Source organism: Hyperolius riggenbachi, chromosome 3 (assembly GCF_040937935.1).
Source record: "Hyperolius riggenbachi isolate aHypRig1 chromosome 3, aHypRig1.pri, whole genome shotgun sequence".
Classification (NCBI taxonomy): Eukaryota; Metazoa; Chordata; class Amphibia; order Anura; family Hyperoliidae; genus Hyperolius; species Hyperolius riggenbachi.
The window spans coordinates 241,486,537-241,510,343 of record NC_090648.1 but is presented as its reverse complement, the minus strand read 5'-3'; the positions used below and the strand labels follow the sequence as shown (position 1 = coordinate 241,510,343).

The following is a 23,807-nucleotide window of genomic DNA, read 5'->3' as shown; positions in this document are numbered from 1 at the left end:
TTATGTCTTCCTCCCCTCCTACATCACTACTGTAATCCCTAAAACTAATTATGAAGTCCAGTGCTGCAATCTCCAGTGCCTGGACTCCCCACAGCCTGCAGTAAAAGAACTCCACATAAAAATGAAGAGTGCTGATTGACCAGGTCTTCTAGCCAATCAACACCTTCATCATCACTAAATTAGCCAATCAGAACTTTGTTTACATTTGAAAATCTACTTCTTAAAGTTAAAGTTGTGTAAAAGCACTAAGTTGTAAAAATGAGGTTACCAGGCAGGAGAGGCAGTGACACTTAGGCACTCATTTCTGTCATTAAGGGGACACAAAATATATCAGTAAGGGGTCTCAGAACTTCTGTGGTGATATATAAAAATCCATATTTTTTTAAGTTTCATTTTTGCTATAAGTATCAGCTACAATTGTGGGAAAAACTTCCAAGTTAAAGTGAACATGAAGTTAAAATAAACTGATGATCATGCATCTGTAGAAATAATCCTAAATAGATTTTCCTGGAGTCCCATAGTCTTCTTTTTTACCTTTAAGGGTTAAAATCTAGGTGTGAAAATGTAATTGTCTCATTGTCATTCATCACTTCTTTTTTAAGTTCCTATATAAAATAAGGTTGACCTGTTGAATCTACTGCGAGCAGTGTTTACACAGCCACAGCCAAGTTTCGTGACAGCTAATTACATATCAAGGCATTTAAAGCCCTGGGTCATTCACTCTTAAGGGGGGGGGGGGGGGAAGGGGAGGCAGCACAGGCAAGTGTTAAGTAGGGTTAACACTGTACAATATTAGACGAGGAGCACACATATTACAATTGTGTGTGTTTTTGTGTACATGACAAAATGTGCACTCTGGCCTTTGTAGTCAAGGCACAGATGGGAATTCATTGTAGGCAGTTAGCATTTGAAAGTGTTTTACATTTTCGTTTTAGCTGCAATTTTAAACTGCAAAATAGTTTGCTTTTTCCCACTGCACGCATTTCAGAATCCAATGCGTTGTGCAGCAATCTGAAAAATGTCAAACAATTGTGGAAAATTGTATGCAGAAATCATGACCCCTAATACAGAGTTCTGAAAATAAAGAAATACCTGTAAAATCACCAATTCAGATGTGCTCCCAGCCCTAGTCTGTTTCTTGCTTCAGTAACTGGCGACTGTGGCAGGTGGCAGACTGTGGCAGAAAGAGAGAGTCTGGGAAAGCGATAGTCCCTATATTTGTCCCACATTTCTCTCATCTGCACCGCCATTTAGATCTGCTGTGATTTTGTTTTTTACTTGAGACAGGTGCTCAGGTGAGCAAACTGATCCATACCAGAATTTGCCTGTTTCCCCTGAGACAATTGCTCAGCTGGGAAATAAAAGCCCAATCAGGACAGCATAGGACAACCTAGTCTGGGAGAACACACAGGCTATGTGTGCACTAGGATGGAAATGTATTGTTAACTAGCTGATGGCCCGGTGTTGCCTGTGTATGTGTTTGGCTGGTGTCGGCTCTGCCCACTTTTTTCTAACCCTAACACTCAATTACTCAATGACCTAGTTTGTGAGCTTTGCAGTCTTTTGTATCAATCATTTGCATTGAAATGAAACAAATCTGATTGTCTGTGGCTCCTACCCCTGTTCTGAATTTTAACCCCAGTCACCCAATGACCAGGTTTGAGGCTTGTGCCATTAACAATGCAAGAATGGCAGCAATTAAATATTCCCCTTGAAAATCAATAGGTGACTTTTGATTGGCTTTTGTAGGCTCCACCCACTGTTCTGAATATTAATCCCGGTCACAGAGAGATAAATAGAGATGCTGGCACTGCAGCTTATTCCCAGTCACCCGTGACCAACTGTGCAAAGTTTGAGAACTCTACCATAAACCGTGTAAGAATGGCTGCAGTTTACATTTTCCCAGTGAAATATGTATTTGTCTGCGCCCACTGATGACCTGGCGTTGCCCGGGTTTTTATTTGGCTAGTTTTGGCTGCGCCCACTTTTTCTAACCCTAACACACAATTACTCAATGACCAAGTTTGTGAGCTTTGCAGCCTTTGGCATTAATAATTTGTATTGAAATGAAACACATTTGATTGGCTGTTTGTGGCTCCACTCCCTTTTTTTAATTTGAACCCCAGTTGCCCAATGATCAACTGTACCAGGTTTGAGGCTTGTGCCATTAACAGTGCAAGAATGGCAGCAATTAAATATTTCCCTTGAAAATGAATAGGTGAATTTTGATTGGCTTTTGTAGGCTCCACCCACTTTTCTGAATATTAATCCCAGTCACCCAGTGACCAACTGTGCAAAGTTTGAGAACCCTGCCATTAACAGTGTAAGAATGGCTGCTGTTTACATTTTCCCAGTGAAATTTGTATTTGTTTTGGTTATGGGGATGAAAAGTATCCTATAGGTTATTCCAGGTTATGTACTATGTGTGTGCCAAATTTCATTCAAATCTATTCTGCCATTGTTGCGTGATTGAGTAACAAACATCCAAACTTTAGCATTTATAATATTAGTGAGATTTGTGCTGGAAAAGATTGACATATTTGAGTTGTCTAGTTCAAAACAAATATCAAGTGTGTGTAAGTTTGTATTTCTCAGTGTTTAGCAGCCCATCCAGTAGCAAGGTTTTGATTATGTTTATTTCCTTACATATCGTAAATAAATTGTACAGCGTAAATAAAGCTTCATGTTTGCAAACCACAAAGACCCCGTGGGCCCGATCCAATTCACTTTTTCCCCTAAGTTTGCTCAAAGATGATATTTTCACAATATAAATAAAATTCCTTTTTAGCCACCAGCAAGTAAGAAAAAATAATTTTGACAGTGTTTTTTCACCTACTTTTGTGTTTACTTTTTCAGTTGCAGAGTGCAAAAGTTATTTTAAACAGAGGCTGAAAATAAACTCCTAGGAGAAAAAAAATGAATTGGATTGGGCCCTGCCTCTTCAGACTTTCATCTCTTTTACTCTGGATTTTACCAGGCAAAATCCCCCGATACCTATTCCTTGTAATACAAGACATATACTGTAAATGGTCAGTGCATAAGTGGTGATAAACAGCAGAAAAATAAAGAGAGAGAAGAGAAAAACTCAGCAGATTTGCAGCCACTTCAGTTTAGCTGATTTGATTTGCATTTGCACACAGCAATGAATTGGTGATCTTGAACTGAAAATGTTATTTTAGGAATATTTTCTTTTTTCCTTAAAAACAAAGATGTTTAAACTTTGAAATTGTTCATACTTCATAAATGAATATAAGCAATAGCACCTTTCATAAACCTCTCATGTAATTTTTCTTTTAATTGCCTCTTATTACCAGCATCCAAATCCCGGCTACAAGATCTTTCTTTAAATAAAATCTATCATTAAAATTGCTTTGTCAGAATAGCAAACCTTTCTGCTAATAAAGCCATCAGGATGACATTAGGAAGGACATATGTAAGCATCCTTCAGCCAAGGTTTCATCTGCCCACCCACAATCCATGGCTGATGCAGCATTTTTACCACTCTTTCCCTAATACTAACATATCTGAAGAAAATCAGTCAAATTTAAATTACCATTTACTCATAAATAAAACATAAAAACAGCACCTCCTGTTTTTTTTTCTTCCTTTTGATTAATTTTCACTTCTAAGTAAAATGTCAGCATGGCAATAATATTTAAAAAGTGTGATTAATTTTACGTAGATTATTATCCCAGTCTGAAGCTGGAATGACAGTAATTATTTTTTTTTCTTTTTAAAGTTCACCTGCTTTGAAATTATAATTAGACACACCATGTCAAATTCTGTAACATGTTAGTTCTAAGACAAAAATCTAGGTAAAAATAAGCATATTTGTCTAAGGGTATTTCTACACAATATACTTTTGACTAGTTTTTTTTTTTTTAAATTACTTAATAGACTTTTTGATTAAAATTTGTTGCTGCATAAATGTATAGTGATTACAGCAACACAAATTCTACTTTAAAAGCATGCAGTGAGATTATACTTGAAATTACAATTTTTTAAACATTAAACACAGTAAAAAAAGTAATATGAAACTCAACTGGTTTAATGTCAATGCATATTTACGCTTCACTAAAGCTAATTGCACTGTATGAACATAGCCGACCAATCTTCACATATACGGCAGATATATATTATGTGAATCAAATTTCATACAAAATATATTGTGTGTGTAAATTTTTGATTTAGGGTTAGACCCTAAGGCGCATCCATGCAATCACTTAAAGAGTAACTGTTAGCCCCAAAAATGAAATTTAAATCTCTATTGCAATGTTTTATTTACTATTTAAGTGAGCCAAAAAGCCAATGCAGAAGTTAAAAATCAATCTATTTTTTTTACTATGTAATCTTTTCCCCCAGCTCCGGACGCAAAGCCGCATATCAGATACTGCTTAGCATGCAGAGCATGCCTATGTCTGGCCGACCCCCCTCTCCCCCCCAGGACCAGGTGCCAATATATTCTCCCCACCAAACAGCTGACCGCTCTGACACGGAGAGAGAGCGGGAGCACTTCCAGCGCCGCCACCGCAGAGCAGCCGCCGCCAAGTCACATGTGAGAGAATCACATGTGAGAGAGATGCACGGCGGCGGCTGCTCTGCGGTGGCGGCGCTGGAAGTGCTCCCGCTCTCTCTCCGTGTCAGAGCGGTCAGCTGTTTGTGGTGCGAATATATCGGCACCTGGTCCTGGGGGGGAGAGGGGGTCGGGCAGACATAGGCATGCTCTGCATGCTCATCAGTATCTGATATGCGGCTTTGCGTCCGGAGCTTGGGGAAAAGGCTACATAGTAAAAAAAATAGATTGATTTTTAACTTCTGCATTGCCTTTTTGGCTCACTTAAATAGTAAATAAAACATTGCAATAGAGATTTAAATTTCATTTTTGGGGCTAACAGTTACTCTTTAAGTTTAGTGCTCTCATTCACAATGAGAGAGCTGGAGTGTGGCATGGAAACAATAGGACAAGAAACAGAAGCACCAAATAGATTAAAATGACTACAACTTCTGAACTTCTCTCCTCATTGACGACTCGTTAAGTCAAACTCAGGGAAAACTTTTATTGTGCACTCTACAAACATTGTGACACGTTTTGCAGGTATTTCATCTGCTTCCTCAGGCAATAAACGGAAGCAACAATCAGCAAGCTCTTAGCAGGCATGGCGCCTCTGGATATTTTTCCTTTTCTTGGTTTCTTTTTTCTATGTCCTGACTTTAAGATTAATACCTTGAGGTTTCTAAGTGTTATACAATGAACACTAGGGATTGAGATATGGAGGGAAGGGTTGGAGGAGGGGCTGAATGAGAGAGGGAAAGCCGTCCCTATAGCTTTTTGTCTTGCTCATAAGGCATTTGTATTTGAATCTAAAGATCCTTTTACACTAAACAGTTTCTCTCAGTTATAACTGAACAGACAACTGGAGGTGAAGGTAATAACCATATTTCTCTATGGTTCAGTTCAGGACAGTTATGCGTTTTAATTGAAAGCTTTTCCCAATGCACTGCTATGGAAAGTTAAAACACATCAGTTATTCAGCATTTAGTGTAAAAGAGGCCTAAGTGGCCACATTTCCGTTGATTGATACATACTGATCATCTTACAAGCTCCTCTGTTTCATAAGCATATACAATATTCTCAGGAGCCATTCCTTTAGGGTTGGGAGAGTCATAGGTTTCCAATGTCTAGGAAGCAGAGATCTAGCAGCATTGATCAAATACAGAGTAAAGGTGGCCATACATTTATCAATTTTGCGGCCTGGTTGATCACCCAATTTGAGGACTCCTTACTGAACAGGTGCTGGCTTAATGAACAGGAAGAGCTTAGATTTGAACCCAGGCCTCCTGTGTCAGAGGCAGAGCCCTTAACAAGTATACTATCAAGCCACTTTTTTTTAGTTTTGGGCCAGCCCAATTTACCATATATGTACAAAGGAGCCAACTTGAGAGTGGCTGCAAAGCGTTCAGAAGAAACTTGTTACATGTACAGAAGAGTTGTGGGAGTCTTTATGTACATGTACTTTTTTTCCCCAATCCAGTGACTTGAAGGCTACAGTTAAGTCTTTATCCCAGGCATTGAAATAACTGATTTTAACATTCAGGTCCTGGTTTTTAAAAGACACATAAAGGCTGATTCACTTAATGTTGGTAATTGTTGTGAACAGAGTGTGCTCTGCCATTTTACTGTTATTTATGCAAACAACATAGTATGTGTTGTCCACATTAGCACAACTCACATTATGTAAGCATTGTATGCATTGATTTAAGTATCCCTATTAGACATTTGGCAATTCATGAAGCTAGTAAAGCTAAATTCAGGATCCGTAGCAGAAGACGTCTCTCGAAATTAGAACATTCTCTTTCTATACCAAGTGATAAAAATTGTAGTGGCAGCTCCACTCCAGGACCATTGTCAAAATGCTGACTTAATAGCAATATGTAAAATCAGGCGCACACACATTTGCAGTATACACCCATGTAGCTCTGATTCTCATCTGGATTTGGCCCAGATAAATCTATTTTTATTTTTGCCTGGAGTAATATTTTACTTATTTATTCCAAGTAATTTGAAATGTGTACAGGTTAAATGAATATGCCCTTTGCCAAGGCAGGACTCACAATATGCCAGAGCATAAAGCTGTAAGCACACATCCAATTTTATTTGCCAACGATTTGCCAATTTTACCTCTTCCATGTAGTATGATGGCCAACAGATTTTTAATGCAACTAACAGGTTTTGAAAGTGAGCTCTCATACTAAATGGAAGTGGTAAAATTGGCCAATCACTGGTCAATAAAAATTGGATGTGTGTATACACCCTTAGTGTAGCCATTTTAATAGGTATGTTGCAAGTCCTTGGTTTATGCTTTTGGTCCTCCGTTGTCACGTATTTCGGTCCACCGATATCTACTTGGCAATGCAATTTTTGTCTTGGAAGACTGGAGCTTACAGTTTTGCTGACAACTGGGTGAAGCTTCTTCCTGTAGAAGTGGAGTTTTTATGAGGTCGGTCGGCGAGAACAAGCAGTGGGTTCTTTGAGATGATGGTTTTTGTAAGTGTGTTCGCTATTCTGTTTTGTTTCTTTGTTTTTTTGGGTTTTTTTTTTTGCTAATAAATATGTCATCCACATAAAAATAAACTAAATATCCAGGGTGAGGTTTTATTTTAAGAAATGCTGCCTGGTATGCTGCCCTCTCCCACAATCTTACTCTTCATAACCGGAATCTAAGATGGCGTGGAAAAGGATATTCCTGACAGAAACTTAATGTACGCTTTCCTAAAATGAACACAAAGCACACTCCTCCGTGGTACCTTTGCCATGAATTGTGTCTAGTTCTGCCCCAGTGTCCAGAAAAATATTTGAAGCTGGGGTTTTCTGTAATGTAACACAATAAACAGAAAAATAAATAAATGAACATGAAGGGGCCCATTAAAATCATTGCGGTCTTTAACCTGACCACTTGAAGTCTGCAGGGAGTCTGTGAAAATGCAGGATTGCAGACATACTGTAAATGGGACCTAAATCCTTATCTAATTATCAAAAATATACAACGTAAATGAAAAACTGACAGGGTGACAGAAACATCCTCGCAAGTTAAAAAGCGTTCTTTGTGTGGATTGCACCAGATGGATCATTTTTGGCAAAACAAATCATTAATATTCATGTAGTTTGGTTTTGTGAATTGACTGGGCCAAGTAAACACGCACTGTAAATTTCAAGAACTAACACTGCGAACTTGCACAGAGATTAACCGTTTAGATTTACTGCCAAGGACACCAATTTAGGCAAATATGTTTATTTTATACCACAGAATTGTCTGCTCCCTGATAATCTCCCTCTGAAGTGCTGGATGATTGAATAACTTAACATCAGTTTAATGTAGACAAACCCGGCTCGCTGCAAAGGTTAGCTGGCAAAAAGAAGCATTGAATGGAACGTTGCTGTGATGTGAAGGGTACTCATGAACCTTGTTACTTGAGTGAAATATAAAAAGCAGTGTGACTATTTCATAATACAGAGTAGAATATGCAGTTGCCAAGTTTTCTCCAGGCTTCTCACAGGACCTATTCTCAGGCTGCTAAGTCAACACAGCCTTTATTGATATTGGCAGCCCTGCCAGAGCCAGCTAGCAGTACACACGTTTGCTACATTGCATTAATTGTTCTGCTAAAGTAGTGCAATGCATACAATTTAACAAGTTACATATGCTGTTTTGATTAGAGACTAAAACGGCTGTCCCTCATGGGACTAATGCGTACTGATTGTAGTTTTAGATCAGTTAATACGGTGGCTTCAGTGACTAAATCAGCAGAGTTGGCTGTGGTTCAGCAATACCAATTTTATATACTCATGTTAATAATAACATATACGGTATGGTCAGAAATGTAGCTGGTCTAACATGAAATACTTATCGGTTGGTGGATCTGACACATTTTGGAAAGTTGCAGCTTTTAGTTTCCTTGAATGACCACAGATAATTGGAAGTACAGTATACTGTTCATTGTATCACATTTAACGCACTAAATGCAAGCTATGTGCAGACACCAGGTTGAAGTTGGCTGCGATGATGAATCATGGCTCAGTTGAAAAGCTAAATCTGTACATGTGTCCCATGCCTCTGGTGATGACATCATTCATGATCTGCTGGACTAGAGAACTAACAGCAACCACTGTTGGTAGATTATTGTCCTGCAACAAGACTCCCTCCTCCACAGGCTGCTCAGCAGTGTTTCCCAACTTGCCCATTCAATCACAATTAATATAAAACTAGCATATTTATGGACATTGCACAAGTTGTAGGATAGTTTGCAGTGGGAGAGCTTAGTATAGGCTTGGACAAGTGTGAAAATAGTAATCGTAGGACTGAGCATAGATATTGTATACAACAGTAACTGTATACCAAAGGAGAGGTGGTGGTAATTATTAAAGAAAGCATTAATGAAATGATAACACACATACAGCACTTTTCTCCTGCCTGACTCAAAGCACTTGAGAGCTGCAGCCACTAAAAGCAGACAGTAGGCCACACTGGAACATTAGGAAGTTATGCCCAAGGACTCCTTACCGAATAGGTAGTGGCCTAGAGAGAGTCTATCTAGGGGACTAGTGGATGCTAGATCCCACCAAAGCTAACTAAAAAAGCCAAGTGAGAATCAGCACAGGGCAAAAAGTGCTGTCTTGCCTAGGGCCCCATTTCATCTTAATCCTTTTTAGCCTTTAACTCTATAGGCTTGGAATGAGTTTTAAAAAGGTAAATTATATATGCTCAGCGCAGAGTCCAAAAACAAAAGACAAGTCTTCAACAAAGGATAAAAGCAGGTAAATCTCCACCACAATAAATATTGGGTTCACCGCACAGCTCTGCAATCATGGATACCCAAAAAAGGAAAGAGGCTTACCAGCTGGTGACAACCCACATTATAAGGTTGTATCAACGCTTTGGTAGGACATCAGGAAGCAACAGTCTGTCCAGGATCCACCAATTCAGCAATGATTCCTCTCACGAATGGATATCAGTAAACATCATAAAAAACAAACAAACGGCAACTCTAAGTGTAAACCATTTAATATAGAGTTTTCATAGTAAAAACAGCTTAAAAATAGCATAAAAACAAAACTTACATACGGTGCCTATGCAATCGGAACCCCGAGAAAGTTGCACGCGTGTATGGGTCAGCAGTAAAGGACAGTATGAAGGTGCCGCCTGTCTCCTTCCCAACCGGTTTCGCAAACTAGCGTCAGCGAATCCCCTGATGACGCTAGTTTGCGAAACCGGTCGGGAAGGAGACAGGCGGCACCTTCATACTGTCCTTTATTGCTGACCCATACACGCGTGCAACTTTCTCGGGGTTCCCATTGCATGGGCCCCGTATGTAAGTTTTGTTTTTATGCTATTTTTATGCTGTTTTTACTATGAAAACTCTATATTAAATGGTTTACACTTAGAGTGGCCGTTTGTTTGTTTTTTATGATGTTTACTGATATCCATTCGTGAGAGGAATCATTGCTGAATTGGTGGATCCTGGACAGACTGTTGCTTCCTGATGCCCTACCAAAGCGTTGATACAACCTTATAATGTGGGTTGTCACCAGCTGATAAGCCTCTTTCCTTTTTTGGGTATCCATGATTGCAGAGCTGTGCCGTGAACCCAATATTTATTGTGGTGGAGATTTACCTGCTTTTATGCTTTGTTGAAGACTCGTCTTTTGTTTTTGGACTCTGCGCTGAGCATATATAATTTATCTGTTTGTGAACTCTGGACATCGTTCTTCTCTCAGCAGCGGCCACTTTGTTTCCTGATACCTTTTTAAAACTCGTTTGCATATGTGTATCATAGATATGTGGGGAACGAAGTTTATGTTCAGATGTCTCTGTGTGTTTGTTAATGCCTGCTATAAATAAAGTTTTTTGTTTTAGAGAACTGTAGCCACTAAATGCACACACAACAGGCCTCCCAGGAGCATTGGGAAGTTTTAGCCAAAGAATAGGTGACTGGTTCCAGGCAGGATTCAAATTGGTCACCTATGTCCACGGTGGTTTCTTCAATCAGTACACTATCCAGCCACTGCTCCAGTGCAGCACAGACAGAGGAGAGGAGGTGTGAGCAGTGGGGGTGGTGTAACTTGCTATGGGTGTGGACGGTGGGGAAGATGGAAGTCAGTAACATCATAAGCAGTCATCCTCCAGATCCACAGCGTGGAATGGGTTTTAATATATGTATAGGTAAAAAAGCTATACTTAACTTGTCATCTTGGAGATCACAACTGAAATGTAAGCCAGCATAAAATGTGTGCCTGGATATGGGGATTAGAGTGCTTCTGTTACTTTCTTACATAACAAAGTGAACTCATACTTGTGTAATATATTTTAACATTCTATGGCTGCAATGCTTATTTTAAAGCTATATGTCATTGTTGAGCCACGGGAGCACGCTGATAAATTGTGTTGAAGCATGATGGAAAAATAATCAAGTCTGCATAATTACCTTCAACTGAATAAACAATTTGCCTTATCTTAACAGAATTGATATGATAAGACAGAAGAGTGTTTGTCCACGTGAAGGTAAATATAAGGTTGGTGGTTGAGTAATACTGCCTAATATGAGTATTTGTGGTGGCACTGTATGTACTCTACCCAGAGTCTAATGGTCCTGCCAGTTAATTTTTTTTCATTTTTGTTAAACTCTACTGTTAAGGTTAATCTAATTTGTGAAGGTTAAACTCTAAGACTTGGCTCCCACCTGCTGCCAGATCACGTGCGGCCAGCGGGAGCTCACAGTGTAGTGTCTGCTCCGATGGTCTGCTGTGGTCTTGCTGGAGCCCAGGACAGATGCGTTACCACCAAGGGCTATGGAGGTATGCATCTGCTTGGCCTGGACTGCACAGAAGAGGGGCTTGCTTACTGCAACGGATCCCATGGATCTATTTCAGAGTGACAAGTGTGAACAGCTCCTATATATAACATAAGAGCCATTCACTGTCAGTTTTACCATTAGTAGAGAACGGACAAAAAATATCTCGTCGCTGCCCACACTGATCCGTTCCCATTCACCGATCAAACTGCCTGCGATCAATGATCATCAGCATCAGTGAGATGCCGGTGGTCATTGACAAAGTGCTATTTTTAAAAAAATACATGATTACCTTAGGGACTCAACTTTTTTAATATGTATGTCATGAGGGCATATTACTGTTATTTTTGCAAATAAGGGCTTGTAATTTGTGTTAAAGTGTAAACTTGTAAAACTGAAAAAAAAATACACCTCTATTTCCAAATAAAATATTGTCACCGTACATTGCACTATGGACATAATTTAAATGCAATAGCCAGGGCAAATTGGCAAATATTTTTTTTTGTTTTATCCACAGTAGCACATTTTATTTTAAAACTATAATGGCTGAAAACTGAGAAATAATGATTCTTTCAATTTTTTTTCTTTTTATTCTCGTAAAGACGCATATAGAATAAAATAATTCTTAGGGAAAAATACCATCTGAAAAAAGCCTAATTGGTGATGAAGAAAACAAGATCTAGATAATTACGGTGTGATAGGTAATGACTAAGTTAATAGCGAATTAAAGGGAGGAGGGCTGAAATGTGAACACTGCCCTGATCCATAAAGGAAACACCACCTGTAGTGGTCAAGTGGTTAAATATTAATGCATACTGGCTTCTGGTTTAACACTAAATTATGGGCACATCGGATAAGGCTCCTTTTCCATGGACAGTTGATAAGCAGTAAAATGTCTCTCAAACTCTCACAACTGCTTGATGTTGCCTGGCAACTGCTCACTGACACCTGGTAACTGCTTACTGAGCACACAGTTCAACTGTCTGTGGAAAAGAGGCCTTAGATCCCAAAGAGGTTCCCAGTGAATAACACTAATTACATGCTTGTGTCAGTTGCATGTAGTATTCACATACTACTGAAACCAGAAAGGTTAATTGTCCTAATTGGCATTGTTTAAAAGGAAATAAATATGGCAGCATCCATATCCCTCTCACTACATGGTCACTTTAAACTCCGCATTTAAGATCTGTTCAAAGTTCTTTTGATATGCACATCAAACTAAACAAAAAAAAGTGTACTCAAGCAATTTTTTGGGCATCTACTTACATAGGCCTTGATTCATGAAGAGTTGCCAAACGCTTACCGAATAATATAGTTACCAAACACTTACCCGCAATTTAGCGCAAGCATGTAGCGAAAGTTAGTATTCATGAATGACACAGCATGTCAACATCGGTGTTCTGGCGGCAATAGTGCGGTAATTGTGCAGTAAATTTTCCGAAACTAGTATTCAAGAAGCAGAAAGGGGGCGTGTCAGGGCGGTAAATTCCGAGTGCAATATCGACTGCACTGCCCTGTTGTTGTTTATGTTTCTGCTGTCGGTGTATTTAACAGAAAACTGAACTGAGAAATGTATTTTTAAATAAACGCATGATGTAGCTGCAATTGAATATTACATCCTTACCTCACCATCAGTTCCTCTCAGAAACTCACCATTATCTTCTTACAGTGATCCTTTCCAGTTCTGACAAGATTGTCAGAACTTAAATATACCAGTTGCTGCCAGTTAAATATCAGCTGCTGTCAGTAACAACTGAATGTGCAAGGTAATGTCCATGTTTTCCTATGGCTCAAGTGGGCAATATTACAGTTTAACAGTGTGCTGACCAGGAAGCTGTTATGGGGTAATGGCCATTTTTTTTGATGACGTGTTTATGTTCATTTTTACTTTTCATTTTCAGTTCAAGTTCTCTTTAAATTGCCCACAATGCACCTTCCTTACCCACAATGCATTTTGAAAACTGCTTGTATTTACTAAAAGATCGCTAGTGTCGATATTTACTCTTACCCCATCATTACCGAACACTAGCGATCTTTTAACGAACAACTGCCGACAATTAAAGAAAAAGGCTGAATACTACTAAGCATTCGGTAATTATCGCATGCTGTAAATTAACGAACAGCAATTATTTAGTGAATGCAACATTACAGTATAGTGATGTAATTATGATTATGTTGGTTAAAGTCCATGAAATTGATATAATAACACCCAAAAGTCAACAGTCACTGGAAAGAAGAAAAATATTTTAAAAATGCAGTCGCTGCAAGGAAACTATACACCAAAAACGCAGTTCATATCCCCAAAAATAGTTAAATCCTTGAGCGCCACTCCAAAGTACTTATCCCTCCTATCACATTGTCAATCAGTTTCAAAATCCACATGTGAGCCTAAATGTAGGTAGCCAGTAATAATATGTCCTCAGGGCTTTCTCCTGCCAATCTCCCTCTTCTAGCACCGTGATCTTTATCAATGATAAATCGACCAACCAATGTCACCCCTCTGGCATCATCAAAAGAAAGGGTAAACCATTATTTGAGCACATTTATGTGTTAAAATTGGTTATTTTTTGCAATATTACTTTATAAATTATTTGGTTAATTTTTGCCACCTGTTCTCTTAGGCCCGGTTCACATTAGCGTTCGCTATCCGGATTTTCCGGATCTGATCCGGACCGCATACTGTACAAACGGAACGTACGTTCCGCATAGCAATGTAAAGTCTATGCGGACGTTCACACGCGTCCGTTCCGTACGTACCGGAGCCGGATCTTATCCGGACTCCAGACACTTTTCCAACATGCGCTATTTTTTGGGTCCGGATTAGTGTTGGGCGAACAGTGTTCGCCACTGTTCGGGTTCTGCAGAACATCACCCTGTTCGGGTGATGTTCGAGTTCGGCCGAACACCTGATGGTGTTCGGCCAAACTGTTCGGCCATATGGCCAAACTAAGAGCGCATGGCCGAACGTTACCCGAACGTTCAGCTAGCACTGTGATTGGCCGAACGGGTCACGTGGTTCGGACCCGAACGCGCTCTGATTGGCCGAACGGGTCACGTGGTTCGGGTAAATAAATACCCGATCCACGTCATTTCTCCGCCATTTGTCTGTGGGTTTAGCTTTGGGTAGGCAGGCAGGGTAGTTCTCTCTCCAGCCAGGCTAGCCAGGGTCCCCCGGTCATTGTGTCGCTGCTGGGAATAGTAGTACACCGCTCACCCACACTATATTGCATTGTGTTTACTGCCACTCTGTGTCTCTCTGCTGGGAACAGTAGTACACCGCTCGTCCTGTATAGCATTGTGCTCTGTGTCGCTGCTGGGAACAGTAGTACACCGCTCACCCACACTATATAGCATTGTGTTTACTGCCACTCTGTGTGTCTGCTGGGAACAGTAGTACACCGCTCACCCACCACTGTATAGCATTGTGCTCTGTGTCGCTGCTGGGAACAGTAGTACACCGCTCACCCACCCACCACTGTATAGCATTGTGCTCTGTGTCGCTGCTGGGAACAGCAGTACACCGCTCAGCCACCACTGTATAGCATTGTGTTTACTGCCACTCTGTGTCTCTGCTGGGAACAGTAGTACACCGCTCACCCACCACTGTATAGCATTGTGCTCTGTATCGCTGCTGGGAACAGTAGTACACCACTCACCCACCACTGTATACCATTGTGCTCTGTGTCGCTGCTGGGAACAGTAGTACACCGCTCAGCCACCACTGTATAGCATTGTGTTTACTGCCACTCTGTGTCTCTGCTGGGAACAGTAGTACACCGCTCACCCACCACTGTATAGCATTGTGCTTTCATGCCACCACTGACGAGGGCCAGAGCGGTGCACGTTGGACTTCCACAATTCAGCGCGAATGGTCAGCAGAAGCAGACCAGGAAGAAGGTGACGACTATGATGCATCACAACAACTATCACAACGCTCACAAGAGGATTCTGGCAGGACTCTGGCACACATGGCTCAATTCATTCTAGACTGCATTGAACGCGACCCACGCATTGTGCGCATTCTGGACAACACCAATTACTGGGTTTATACCCTTCTGGATCCACGGTACAAACACAATGTTCCAAAACTGCTTGAAGAAAGAGTCAGACAGGTCAAAATGGAAGAATACCAGCAGGCCCTTGTGGAGACTTTAGAGAGGAGATTGACATCCTCCCCCTCCTCTAGCCAGTTGTACGCCGACAGACTGACTTCCGCAAACCCAGGACGACCAGAACGGCAGCAAACAACACAAGCCGCAGCTAGTGCCCAAAAGGGAATGGTATTGGCAGTGTGCTTGGAGTGGGAAAATTTTCTGACACCCATGCAGCAGCCCACAGAACAGCAAGCGTGCAGATCCACCTCCAACACCGATCGCCTGGAGAAGATGGTCAAGGACTACATGTCAGATGGCGTAGCTGTGTTGAACAATCCATCTGCACCCTTCAACTATTGGGTATCGAAGCTAGACACCTGGCACGAACTGGCAATGTACGCAATAGAGGTGCTGGCTTGCCCGGCAGCCAGCGTTATGTCGGAACGCTGTTTCAGTGCTGCCGGAGGCATCGTCACAGATCGGCGTATCCGCCTCTCCACAGAAAATGCAGACCGTCTGACTCAAATTAAAATGAATCAATCCTGGATTGGAAACGACTATGCAACACTCCTGGACCCCAACCAAGATACATGAACAATGACCATCTGTGATGGGTTAGCGTTTCCGGTCCCTGTTTATTGAACCTCTTATCTGTATTACATTTATGACTGCATGGCGGTAAAAAGCATGCTATCCGCATGCTTCTTGTCCTCATGCAAGGCCTGGGTTGTTGTGTCTCAAAGCGTGGCCTTCTCCTCCTGCGCCTCCTCCTGTTCCATCACGTGTGCTGCTGCTGGGTTAGCGTTGCCGGTCCCTGTTTATGGAACCTCTTATCTTTATTACATTTATGACTGCATGGCGGCAAAATGCATTCTATCCGCACACTTCTTGTCCTCATGCAAGGCCTGGGTTGTTGTGTCTGAAAGCGTGGCCTTCTCCTCCTGCGCCTCCTCCTGTTCCATCACGTGTGCTGCTGCTGGGTTAGCGTTGCCGGTCCCTGTTTATGGAACCTCTTATCTTTATTACATTTATGACTGCATGGCGGCAAAATGCATGCTATCCGCACGCTTCTTGTCCTCATGCAAGGCCTGGGTTGTTGTGTCTCAAAGCGTGGCTTTCTCCTCCTGCACCTCCTCCTGTTCCATCACGTGTGCTGCTGCTGGGTTAGCGTTGCCGGTCCCTGTTTATGGAACCTCTTATCTTTATTACATTTATGACTGCATGGCGGCAAAATGCATGCTACCTGTGCAAAGAAAACAGACATTTCCCGCATTTAAAAGACAGTTTTCCCTTTGAAACTTTAAAATCGATTTTATCAAAAACTATAAGCTCTTTTTGCTAATTTTTTTTCCTCTTGTACCCACTCCCAAGGTGCACATACCCTGTAAATTTGGGGTATGTAGCATGTAAGGAGGCTTTACAAAGCACGAAAGTTCGGGTCCCCATTGACTTCCATTATGTTCGGAGTTCGGCGCGAACACCCGAACATCGCAGCCATGTTCGGCGAACGTTCGCGAACCCGAACATCCAGGTGTTCGCCCAACACTAGTCCGGATCTCCGGCCCACGCACCTGGACCGGAGCTGGACCTTAGCGTGTCAGCACCATCCGGAACACAGAAACCAATGGGAAACGGAAGGCACAGAACACACTGCCTACAAAAACCTGACGTTCTACCCCACTTCCTATGAGTATCCAAGCGGCCATTTCGGATGGGGACACATGGGCCAAGCATGTCTGGAGTGGAGCAGCAGTGACAGACGTGCTGGAGCTGTTTGGCAGAATGTCGGAGGTGGAGGTTAGGCCTACAGCAGAGGAACCTGATTCTACAGGTGCACCTTCTGCTGACCCCAACATTTTTTTCTTAAAATTTCGCTATTTTTTGCCCACGGATCTGGATGGCAGCCTGATGCATGCCTGATGGAAACGGACCGGATCCGGATCGGAACCGTACGGTTCTGATCAGGATCAGATCAGGATCCGGTTCGTTTACTTGCCAAAACGCAAGTGTGAAAGGGGCCTTATTATGCCTCCCACAGTAAGCTGCTCCATCATGTTGTGTACTGAAGATACTCTTCTACTCTTCCCCTTCCCATAACAACTAGTAAACGATAGCAAAGCAACATGTCTGTGCAGAGTTGGTCCCCCCTGGTGTCACCACAGTATTAGGCTTGATTCTGATGGGCAGAACTAATAGGGCATGCACTAAACTGTATGCACTAAACTGCACTAAGCAGTATAACGTGCAGGAAATCTTACAGTGAGAAGAGCAGAATGCATACATTATATACAATGTATTACACTCTTTCTCATCGTGCATAACACTTAACCTATGTAATTCTGCCTAACACAGTTCTTATACATCCTAATCCTACCCTCAACAGGGAGTACTCCACAAAGATTATGTTTCATAGAGTGATACGTACTGTATTAATGTTGAGAAACTCTGATTATGAAGTATATTCATCAGATCTGAACAATGGTCTGGGTACTGACAGGAAAATGTATAGCAGAGTGGTGGCCTGCTCTGACCTGATGCAGCGGTAATAGACTATAACTAAGTGAGAAAAATTCTTTCACACTCAGCAATGGGTAGCAGCCAGGATTTCTCAGATCAGGTAACAGCAAGATAAATAAACATTATTTATGAATGGGGAAATATGAGAGTTATTTATGTATTGGAAATTCACTTCTTCTTTAAATGGAAACTCAGAATTCATTTGTTAGCCTTTGGCAACATTTGTATTTTTAGGCATAAATCAGTAATTACAACAATCTCGGTAATGAGTAGTTGCAGGTCCCATTGTACAAATTTATTGCTAGTAAACCCACTCAAGGGCACTGTAGGGAACAATTCAGCCAAAAGTGACACATAATGGAGTACAATAGCATGCAGTGACACCAATAAAGTGGCTGCGCACAAAATCAAGCACACACTTCACAATGAATGAGTTTGCATTTACGTGTAATAGCCGTTTCATCGGCACATGTCTTCAGCATTACATCAATTCGTCGCTCGGTAACGCAGTGATGTATTCTTGTCAGAATAATAAGTGCTTTTCATGACTCCTTATGTTATGCCACTTAACTGCATACCTGCTTGTACACTGTGTTTACATGCGGACCCCTGAGTTCAGTTTCAGGTGATGGATGGGGCGCTTGCTGAGTTAATACACAAGGGCTCCTAGCAGCAGCACTCTATCTGTTCTTGATGTCAGGCTGTGAGGAGAAATGTATGCTTTACAAACAGCACTATTGTGTGACTAAAGTACATAGAGTTCAATTGCGCTTTTGATGTACAATCTGTACTTTATTAAGCTACTGAAGGAACAGTAAATATTCATTAGAACGCTGCTGAAATTCATGTAGGGTAGCTAACAAATGATATGGTTCCCTTGCAAAGTGTACACTAACATACTGAGAGTTTCCTGTAAAATACAGCTTTATAAAACACATACAGCTCAGTCAGTTTTGTCCTTCTTTCTGAGTGGCTCTCCGTCAGACTGTGGTATGAAAAGTGTTAGTTAACAGCAGGTTTATTATAATATTGTCATTGGCTTGTTTATTTAGATATATCTGAGTATCAGCAGTCAGTATCAGTTTGGTTTCCTGGAGATTGATAAAAGTGCCCATAATTGGTACAATTTGTTCAGCATGTGCAATATTTCGATGCAGTTTTTATGATCAAATGGTACAGAAAACTGCGTGGCGGAAATTGATGTAAAACTATTCTATGGTTAATTGGGGGGTATATTCACTAAACTGTGGTCATCAGATTAACTTGTATAAAGTCTTATTGCATGATGAGTAGAGTGTAATCACTGCAGCTTAGTGAACATACCCCAATGAGTATTAGTTGTGGCAGTCTAGGGTGTTAGAACACCTGTGCCTATAGGTTCCACTGATAAATTCTGTCTGTGATCCAAAACCGGAAATATTTTACAAACAAGATACAAGTTTTCTCTTAAGAAATGTGAAATCTCACTTTATGCATGGTATGTTTTCTGTCTTATGGATTAAAAAAAATCTTTCTGATAACTAATCTGCCCCTTCTCTTTAAATTACTTTTAGGAATAATTTGCACTATAATGAACTAGAAAGAAGAAACATTCCAGTAATGGAGAATAGGGCTCCAACCGTGCAAATGAACAAGGATAAAAAAAATCTACTAATGGAAAAATCAAACAGTCCAGTCAATGGCAGCCGAGAACTGATAGGCTCAGGTAAGCCTGTTTGTACTGTAAGATTAATACGTTATACTAATAAATATCCTGCGGTTGAAGTTGAAACATTCTGAAAGCACACATGGGGCTCGATTCAGCAAACGGTGCTAAGTGTTAGCACACCTAAACCAGCTGTTCGCGCATTAAAACGCGTGCGAAACGCATTGCACGCAAAGTCCGGTGCGCACAAAACGTTGCATCGCTGTGCGATGAAAATGTTGCATCTAATGGCCCTATAACGTTGCATTGGATGCGACCTTAACGTCGCACCCATGCGACATTAAAGTCGCATGCATGCAATGTTAAAGTCACATCCAATGTGACGTTATAGGGCCATCGCGATGCAACGTTTCATGCGCACTGGACTTTGCGCGCTGGACTTTACATTTCTACATTTAAAGATGTGTTTTTATAGCAAGAACTGGCTGTCTTTCTGTTAGGAAATTGCATCTTGAACTTCCTATCAGCTACAAGTGTACAGCAGACTGTGGCAGCTTAGTGATTGAGGCAAAGTTTACAGTGGGAACGCTATTGTCCTGCATTATAAAGTCATATAAAGCTCCTACTCCTACAGATCCTTTCATCTATAGGAATAAAGGATCTCTCTCTCTCCTGGATATCTTCCTACCTCTCTGGAAGGTCTTTCACTGTTTCTTATTCAGATCAGGCCTCCTCTTCACATCCTCTGTCTGTAGGGGTACCTCAAGGCTCTGTCCTCGGTCCCCTCCTCTTCTCCATCTATATGCATGGTATTGGTAACTTAATCAGCTCATTTGGTTTCCAATACCACCTATATGCAGACGATACACAACTGTACCTCTTGGCCCCAGACCTTAACTCCCTCCTCACACGGGTTCCCGACTGCCTGTCCGCTATTTCCTCTTTCATGTCCTCTCGCTTCTTAAAACTTAATATGAATAAAACTGAACTAATAGTCTTTCCACCATCCCTGTCCACCCCTTTGCCTGATATTACAATAAATGTTAACAACACGTCTATAACATCAGTTCCCAAAGCACGGTGCTTGGGGGTAATATTTGATTCTTCTCTCTCATTTACTCCTCACATTAACTCCCTAACCAGCTCCTGCCATTTCCAACTGAAAAACATAGCACGTATCCGACCTTTTCTCTCCCATGACACAACCAAAATGTTAGTACATGCTCTTATTATATCTCGATTGGACTATTGCAATATATTGCTTGGTGGACTTCCAACTAACCGACTAACACCGCTCAATTCTGTACTGAACTCTGCTGCTCGACTCATTCATCTCTCCTCTCGCTCTTCCTCTGCTGACCCTCTCTGTCAAGCTCTTCACTGGCTACCAATCAATGAAAGGATTCAGTTCAAACTCTTAACCCTAACCTACAAAGCTCTCCACAATCTCTCTCCCCTGTACATCTCCTCACTAGTCTCCAGATACCAACCCAACCGCAATCTCAGATCTGCACACGAGCTTCTTCTATCCTCACAATTACCTCTACAATTACCTCCTCACATTCACGTGTACAAGACTTCTCACGTGCCTCACCCCTCCTCTGGAATGCCCTTCCACAACACATCCGCAACTCTCCCACCTTTGAAATCTTTAAACGCTCCCTCAAAACCCACCTTTTCCGACAAGCATATTCTCTAGCTTAGGCCATGCACCCACTAAATAACCTAATTACGCACTGCCTGTACATATACTGTATACATCCCCACCTCTTGTTTCCACCCCATTCCTTTAGATTGTAAGCTCGCAAGGGCAGGGCTCTCACCCTTTTGTGTCATGGACTGTTATTAATTTAATTGCTTGCACACTGTTAGACATTTATACATTTTAGTCATTATGTTAAATCAAATTGTAATCAGCAGTGCTGTATCTTGTATCAGTGTTCATATTTGATGTATATCATTGTCTGTATCATTATGTATCCCTTGTTTGTTTTCTTACATTGTACAGCGCCACGGAATATGTTGGCGCTTTATAAATAAATAATAATAATAATAATAATAATAAAGCAGTTTACCACGCTGCAATGTTAAAGAGAATCTGTACTCTAATATCTTACAATAAAAAGCATACCATTCTATTCATTATTTTCTCCTGTGCCCCTCTGTGCTGTTTCTGCCACTCTCTGCTGCAATCCTGGCTTGTAATTAACAGTTTTAGGCAGTGTTTACAAACAAACTAACCAGCTTCTAATAGGCTCAGCTAAACATAGTGTGTGAGTCATTCATAGTATGCAGGGGGCCTGCAGAGGGTGTGTATCGCTTCTACCAATCACAAGCAGCCCTGCACATTCCACACAATCAAGCTTTAGCCCGACAAACAGGACAAAGGAAAGATACATTGATTTATTACAGAGACAGTGCAGTTAGGAAAGACTGCAGTAAGCCAGAGCAGATTAGAACAGGCATAGGAACTTATAGGATAGAAGAACTAAGGCTGAAAAATTTGTTACAGAGTCTCTTTAAGGCTATGGAAATTCACGGTGTGACATTAGCGTTGCATTTAAAGCGGACCCAAACCAAACATTTTTTTTTAATTCAAAATATTTAGTTGCACCACTCTGACACATACAAAGATAAATAAACACTCCTTCAGGCCTATGAGCATTTCGGTGCATGCTTTTCACCCTTCTCTTTTCATAGCTAGAGTTATACTGGGGGCAGCCATTAGCAATTCCTCCTTTGTCGGACACCACCTACTCCACCAATTTGCCGGATTCTGTCCCGGCAATATGAAAGGAAGGGAGGGGTTCCTCCAATAAATGTAAAATATTTTATATTTGTCATCATGCAGCTGAAAAAAGGCTGCTATTTATTATTATAAGTTAGAAAATCGATTTTATTTCTGAAATCTTGTATTTTTAATTTGGGTCCACTTTAAATGTTGCGTTATGGTAACACACTGCTGCAGTGTGTTACCTCTAAACGCACACATTGACAGATACAGGGTAGCATACGTTTCATTGCCCGTATGCTTCTGGAGTGCTTCTAGCCTCGATGTCAGCAAAAAAGCTAAATTTTGCTTTCATTGAGTTGGACACAGTTACTGATGATCAGTTAACTAAGTGCATTTGATTAGCCTTAACCCTGTAAATTCCAATGGCAGTGATAAGGGTGTACTTAATTTTTTATACACTGCCTCTGTATCTTTACTTAATATTTATTGCATAGATAATGTCATGGTGTAATATGTTGTGGTGTTTTTCAGCTGTAGTTGTATTTATCCAAATTTAAGGCCTGACAAGGACCATGTGATGTCTTGCTATACAAAAGATGGTGTATTTCCTTTTTCTAATGTCTGTAAACCGCAAGTGTTAAGCTGATATACACAGGTCAATCATATTGGAACACAAGAAAGGAAAGTGTTGTCCTGCGCAGTCTTTGTACATTTGGTTACATTCATTTGTGCTATTTGTGGAATTTCTAAGATTTGCATGCAATGTTCTCTTTGCTACAGAAGAAGACCTAGATAAGAGTGAGAACAGTGGTATGCTTGTTTAAGGAGGCGATGCTAAGATTTGCAAACATCGCTGTAGGAAAATTACATTCAAAACCTCTGTGGTATGAAGATGAGGAATTATGCATTACAGTGCTGGATCTGAACACCACATATAATTCTCCTGTACACAGAGATAAATTAAATCACTGTTCATTGTTAATTATTTTAGTTTATATCCAGTTGAATTCAAAGAAGAGTTTCTGTTTTCTTATTTCAAAAATATTTATTATATATTATATTTGTAATGGGATCATCCGCAAAAGGAAACTGTTAGTCATTTTTATTTTGTTTACCTTTCTGCAGATTTTTTTTTTTTTTTAAGGTTCAACTTCTGCTAAATGGGGTTCTTTTTTGCCAGAATTCCTAATGCCTTTATCAACTGTGCAAAGAGATTTAACTAATTTACCTTTTTTTTCAGAATTTTATATTTTTATTTAACCACTTGATGACCCAGCCTTTACCCCCCCTTAAGGACCAGCGCTGATTTTGCTGATCTGTGCTGGGTGGGCTCTACAGCCCCCAGCACAGATCAAACACCAGGCAGAGTGACCAGATCGCCCCCCTTTTTTCCCCACTAAGGGGATGATGTGCTGGGGGGGGTCTGATCGCTCCTGCCTGTGTGTGGCTGGCGGGGGGGGGGGGGCACCTC

The 23,807-nt window shown here is 41.0% G+C and overlaps 1 protein-coding gene across 7 annotated transcripts in view; it reads left to right on the top strand.

Moving 5' to 3' along the window:
• The window catches only part of SFMBT2 (Scm like with four mbt domains 2), a 279,053-nt gene that overhangs the window by 56,129 nt on the left and 199,117 nt on the right, over nt 1-23,807 (top strand). For all 7 annotated transcript variants that reach the window (XM_068276048.1, XM_068276051.1, XM_068276049.1 and 4 more), the window contains exon 2: nt 19,511-19,662. In XM_068276048.1, the coding sequence (XP_068132149.1) occupies nt 19,557-19,662 (106 nt within the window). In that variant the 5' untranslated portion in view covers nt 19,511-19,556. The remainder of the gene's footprint in view (nt 1-19,510; nt 19,663-23,807) is intronic.